Below are 6,448 nucleotides of genomic sequence, written 5' to 3' on the forward strand. Positions count from 1 at the left end.
CGATTAATAGGTAGGTGGTGAAAGCACTTAAGAACTTCGAAGTTTGATCAGAGTTGTGTAGAGTTGTGTTATCGCAATGTTATGGATGTCGAAAATGTCCTAAACCACCAAAAGAAATTGTAGTTGCTCAAAGTTTTAACCGATGAATAAATTATTAAAATCATTATTGGTGCTAATAAAGATAATGAAGGTTCTACCATGGGCTCCCTTCACAAAATGAGGCTATTAAAGCGATAATCACATTGAATAAAGATAATGAAAGTTCTACAATGGGCTCCCTTCGCAAAACGAGGCTATTAAAACAATAATCACATTGAATATTTTCTTGTTGAGCTATGAAAACACAACACTAGAAGATCTTATAATAATAATTCTCTTTAATAAATGAATGTTTTTTTTGCCACTTGTCACACTCTCATTCAATTTGCTAAATGTCATTTTGAATTAGTTTTTTTCCACATGTTATTTTATGAGTTTTTCTATTTTATTAAATTTCACATAATATTTTAATGTAATAATTGCAATTAATATATTAATAAATGGATATCAAATTCATTAATGAACTTATATTTTAATTTCAAAATTCTCAAAATTAAAGCTCATTAATTTCTTTATTTATTTAAATTATTTGTTTAAGTTAAAAAAAACATTTACATTATAATATATTTTTTTTATTTTCTTATAAATTCAAAGTTCTCAAATATTTTGACCTTTATATTTAACTTTTTTTTAATTAAGTCATTTAATACATGAGTCTCACAACTAGTAAAGATAATTAAAAATGAAATTCAAGATTAAATTGATTTCAACAAAAAAAAAAAAAAAAGACATTTTAGTCATTTTTCAAAAAGCATTCTTAAATCATTCATCTAATATGTAGTATATTATAATTTATTAATTTATATTTTGTAACGGGGCTTTAGAAATTATCAAAAACATATTATCTTATATTATTAACTAATTATTACTTTAACATCTTATCCCCAAATCAAACCCACCTAAAATACTATAATAGAGAGTTTATTAAATAATTGAGAATTAATTTATCAAGTTTCTACTAGATATTGTTTTCACCGGTTTGCTGACTGTTTTTGACAACTGGTAAATACCTGAAGGTGCCTTTTGTCATTCATCAAAACTTACTTTTACAACATGCTCACTGTTTATACAACACGTTCTTCTCTTCTTGTTACTGTTTCAAGAACAGACGCCAAAAGACTCGCTCTCTCCTCTTCAATTTTCTCATATATATGCCCAAACGTTTCACCATTTTTTTTTGAATTTAAATTATATAGAATTAGTTCTTTCAGAAGGAGATAATTCAATACTTATTTGCTAATCAAGCGAGAGAAGAGGAGAAAAAACACTAATATTTTTTCTCCATTTTCTTCTTGCTTGAAAATTTCTGGTTTTTAGGGTTTATAAAATGGTAACGGTGGAGAAGATCTGCAACGTCATTCATGATCTGAAGCCGGTGTTGCTGATGCTGACTGTTCAGACGACGTTTGCCGGAGTTAATGTTCTTTACAAACTGGCGGCTAATGATGGCATGAATCTTCCTATTCTTGTCGCTTATCGATTTATCTTCTCCACTGCATTCATTGTTCCACTTGCACTTTTGGTTGAAAGGTTCGGATTCTTTCTTTGGATTGGTTATATATATACGTAAGAATAAGAAAAACAGAATTTAGAATGATATATCGTAGAAACATCATGCATTTTGTTCGATGTTCTTGCATACCCACGAACGAAATCCTTTTTTTTTTTTTTTTGCAGAAACATCTAAATTAAACTAATTTGTTTTACATGTATACAATGATCAGATTTCTTATAGAATATATTTATTTGTATAATTAAAAGAAAACTGAAGGTTAATATGTAGAAAAAGGGATAAATTCGAGAAAAACATTGAGAAAATGTGGTTGAAAAGCTTTTTGTTTTATAGATTTTGGTATTAAATTGTGTCTCTTTTGAAATGAGACCAATGAGCTATAGAAAATGGAAATATATAAAATAATTTAATTGAAAATCTCAAAAGAGAAATAATGAAATTGTAATGCTTAATATTAGAGTAAGTTATGCCTTTTTTTCTTTTTTCTTTTTTCTTTTTTCTTTTTTTTTTTGTTTTGTTTAGTTTTTTTTTTGTCCTCGAGTATATATGAGTTTTATAAATTTTGACTCAAAAAATTTTATGTTTTTTTTATGAGGTTATCCGAACATTTTTTGTTTTTGTTTCTGATTATTTTTGGTTCATAGATATGCTAATTTATGAAAATACAATGGTCATTTATTTATTTTACTTGGAACAAAAGTTAAAGTGGTTATAACAACTTCAATTAAAGTGCAAAATTATAAGATAAAAACTTTTCGGCTCAAAATTGAAAAAAAAAAAGTTATTGTAAGACTTAAAAATATTATTTATTCTTAGTATTAATCAAATAAACATTTCATGAAATTTGTCGTTCTAATTAATGTGGTGATATTTCTTACAGGAACAAAAGGCCAAAATTGACATGGATGATACTCTTGCAAGCCTCTTGTTGTGGTCTATTTGGGTATGTATTATTATTATCTTTATTTTTTAATTTATGTTTTTTTTCCTATACATCTATTTTTTATTTAATTTGAATATTAATAATTTAATTTTTAGAGGATTAATTAGTTATGAGGTAGCTGAGGTGTTAGCTGTAGCATAGAGATATGTGAATGTGACCTTCATTAATCTCTCCCAAATACCGATAGACAGTTCTACTTTTACGTGACAAAAAAGGAAATGCTTAGATTTAATTTAATCCTTAATCATTTAATTTATATTCTAAAGTACACGTCTTTTATATACACAAAAAATAAAATGCATAAAGCTATATTTGGACTGCGGACATAACTAGGAATCCTTGTATCCAAAAATAGTAAAAGGGTTACGTGAAGTTTTTGAAAAACTTTATATTATAACTTCTTGGTTCAAATTTGTTTTATTTTTAGAATGTTTTCTTTCACTATGCACCTTTTATTCTTGAAGTCGTCTTTTTTTTTTTTTTTTTTTTTTTTTTTTTTTTTTTTTTTTTTTTGTGATAAAAAACAAAACTACAAGTTTTTATTTAATTTGCAGTGGCTCGCTGGCACAAAATTTCTACATAAAAGCGTTATCTTTGACATCAGCCACATTCGCAGCGGCTACCACCAATCTTATTCCCGCCATTACCTTCGTGCTGGCGGTTTGTTTTAGGTAAAAAAAACTTTTATATGATATCTTTCATTGTATAAAGTTTAGATTATATAAATTGTGGAGAGTTTATTTTCAGATATAAAGACAAAAATAATCATATTGAGGAAGTGCTTTCAACAAGATAGTTATTTTATAAGTAAAAAAATCCCAAAAGAAGTACCAATTTTGTAACGGGCCATTACTATATGCTTAAAACTATGTTTTTTTATATTAAAAAACAAAAAATAATTCGATAATATGACATTATTGTTTCTATATACTACGAAATTGTTTATATTACTAAAAATGACAATTTAGTTTAAAAAAGAAACAATCTTTTTTTGAAGTTATTTTTGTTGTGAAGATTTTCAAAAACCATTTTCGTGGCAAAAATAGAATTCTGGATGCAAAAATGAAGTGTTTTGTGGAGGGAGATTTTTCCAAAATTGGTGTAAAAATTAAGGAAATTTTTTGAAAGCAGCTTTAAAATAAGGGACTTATCAAATTGGTGGATAGTTGTGAAGCATAAAAAATTTAGGCCTTTTTATGAAAACCTATTAATAGTGTTATATTTGCTCTTTTTCTTTTCTTTTAATAAATATTGTTTAGATAGTGTTAGTTTTCTTTTTTCAGTAATATAGAACCACTAAAAATGCAATAAATATAGTCATTAATATGTTATAAATTGTTGTGATTTACAGGATGGAAAGGTTGGGTTGGAAGAGTAGCCCTGGTGCAGCAAAAGTCATAGGGACTGTATTAGGGGTTGGTGGGGCCATGTTGTTGACTTTTTATAAGGGCATTGACCTTCACCTATGGAAGACCAACGTTGACCTTTTGCATGGTAAACAACATGGACCAGGTGGTCAACATTCAAGTCATGATAGGGTTTTGGGCTCTTTATTGGCCATGGGTAGTTGCATCAGTTATTCCATCTGGTTAATCATTCAGGTCTGTTTATATTAATGAAGAGATCATCATATAAATAATAATCAAAATAAGTAAACTTACTATTGCAAAATTGATGATCAACATTTGGTAAAAAAAAAAAAGTTATCACTTCATTAAACGGACCTTATATATTGATCATTTTAGTGATTGCCATTAATAATAATGAAATTCTTCTAATAAAATTACTTATCAACAAGTATATAACCAACTATTTTGTATAGACGTGATTGTTTTACATAATATTTTTATTAAAAAAAAAAAGCAAAGAAAATATTGGAGTATGTAATAAAGGTTAAAACGTACTAATATTTTTCATGTTAATTTGTTGTTATGCTATCAGACAAATTTGGTCAAAAAATATCCTTGTCCTTATTCAGTCACAGCCCTCACATCGTCATTAGGTGCTGTACAAGCAGTCGGGTTTGGGTTATGCACCGAAAGACATTGGGGTGATTGGAAGCTTGGTTGGAACATTAGACTTCTAACAGTGGCTTATACGGTATGTATTTTACTTAACATTGCATACAATTAATTATTTTTTTGCTATTTGTGAAGTTTTTGTTGTCCATTTCCTAACACATGAAAACGTATTTTGATAGGGTATGTTGGCGTCTGGTTTAATGTTTACATTTATTGCATGTTGTGTGCAAATGAGAGGTCCGTTATTTGTATCGGCTTTTAATCCTTTAATGCTTCTGCTTGTGGCTATCGCTGGATCTTTAGTCTTGAATGAGAGCCTACACTTGGGAAGGTGTGTAATTGTCTTTAGTCTTTAATTATATTGTTTTCAAGTGCATGGAAGAATTTGATCGGTGTTCTTTTTAAGAATATTTAGAAGGTGTCACTTTATTTATTGCAGTGTCTTGGGTGCGATATTGATAATCGTTGGACTCTATGCTGTATTGTGGGGTAAAGGTAAAGAGGTGAAGAAGGTGGCTCAACTGTGTCCAGTAAGAGAATCTAGCGTAGGAAGTTATAATGGTGCCATTAATGGTGAATCACAAGGCTCAAGCTTTGAGGTTATTTGTGATAGTGATTCAAAACACTCAAGTCTCCGAAGTGGCAATAGTGAATCTAGACGTATTGAGGTTGTTGTGACTTCCTCAGGTTGACAAAGTTCTTATAAAAACGAGTGATCAGGTTGTTGTATCATAAAGACGAGGGATATGGCCATGGGAGCTTTAAGATTTTTTTTTTTTTTTAAATGATGATAAAAACAAATAGAAAAAAATTAGATCAGGGTTTAGCATTGAATATAGGGTAGGTGCTAAAACTCAGAGTTGTTCATCTGTTGTTGTTTTAGAAGGATTTACTTATTTATTGTTATATATTCCCATTCATTTGGTTTATATATGTTATCATTTGTGTTTAGTTAAATTTAACTATGCTCTAATGTCAATCGGGTATAGATAGAGTACTGGAGCCATTTCATTCATGCTAGCTAGAAGTACTGGAGCCATTCAATAGGTATAAGTAGAGTACTGGAGCCATTTCTTTCATGCTTGGAGTCTTGCTTCTTATCTTCGATCATCATTGAGTTATAAACATTATTAATGGTGGATCCCATGTCTAAATACAAACAGCCAATCCTAGTCTCAACAGCCGGATGCTGAAGAGGCAGATCTTAATCCGGGATATAATGTACAACATACAAACAATAAAAATAAAAGAAAATAAAAAAATATTTTATTTTATAGTCAAATAATTAATTAAAGTAACTAATTAGAAGGGTTTGGTTACTTAAAGTGATTGACATAAAAATATTTAAAAAAGCCCACCGTAGTATAAATATGTAAAGGGATAAGAGTTACCAATAAAAAATACTTATAAGAGCATAATTAAAAGCCTCCTCTAGACAAAATTGAATGGCCTCCTCAAGTGGTCGATTGCTTCAACAAACAATGGAAGGAATAACATCTTTGATCCTAAGTTGGTGGTCTACAAACATTCTAGATTTGTTATGTGCATACTAATAGGGGGTCATGTTGATTTAGATGGCCCAATACAAAAAATAAAAATAGACCCCAAATACGTCAACTCTAACCAAAATTATGTTTGGATGTTTTTTTTTGTTGTTTTCATTCAAAATTGTAACGCTTTGATTGGACGATTTATGTTTAAATGTTTGTAATACTCAGGTTATATAACAAACTTGTTGGAAGTGTTCACATATGACCATTATGATCTACTATAACAGGTTAAATCTTAGATGTGAATGTTTTCACAGGTTCGTTACCTAGATGTGTATAAAAAAAATAGTTATCCAAATATGAACAAAACGAAACCTAAAAA

At 28.8% G+C, this 6,448-nt stretch overlaps 1 protein-coding gene across 1 annotated transcript; it reads left to right on the forward strand.

Annotated features, from left to right (window-relative positions):
* The first annotated feature begins 1,218 nt into the window (after positions 1 to 1,218).
* On the forward strand, positions 1,219 to 5,505 carry LOC145073471 (WAT1-related protein At1g25270-like). The gene is made up of 7 exons (XM_079020019.1): positions 1,219 to 1,629; positions 2,493 to 2,555; positions 3,110 to 3,226; positions 3,907 to 4,156; positions 4,497 to 4,655; positions 4,756 to 4,907; positions 5,016 to 5,505. Exons 1-7 carry the CDS (start codon positions 1,427 to 1,429, stop codon positions 5,266 to 5,268), a joined length of 1,197 nt encoding a protein of 398 aa, XP_078876145.1. The 5' UTR covers positions 1,219 to 1,426; the 3' UTR covers positions 5,269 to 5,505.
* Positions 5,506 to 6,448: the final 943 nt, after the last annotated feature.

The sequence above is a fragment of the Lactuca serriola genome, chromosome 9, assembly GCF_051521515.1.
Source record: "Lactuca serriola cultivar US96UC23 chromosome 9, Lser_US96UC23_V15, whole genome shotgun sequence".
In the NCBI taxonomy this organism is placed as follows: domain Eukaryota; kingdom Viridiplantae; phylum Streptophyta; class Magnoliopsida; order Asterales; family Asteraceae; genus Lactuca; species Lactuca serriola.

What these genes read in the sequence shown, in the direction of transcription:
- LOC145073471 (XM_079020019.1), top strand. Translation starts at nt 1,427, where the DNA reads ATGGTAACGGTGGAGAAGATCTGCAACGTCATTCATGATCTGAAGCCG. An exon ending in GTGCTGGCGGTTTGTTTTAG is followed by an intron (nt 3,227 to 3,906) that starts GTAAAAAAAACT and finishes TGTGATTTACAG; the next exon opens with GATGGAAAGGTTGGGTTGGA. An exon ending in TTCTAACAGTGGCTTATACG is followed by an intron (nt 4,656 to 4,755) that starts GTATGTATTTTA and finishes GTATTTTGATAG; the next exon opens with GGTATGTTGGCGTCTGGTTT.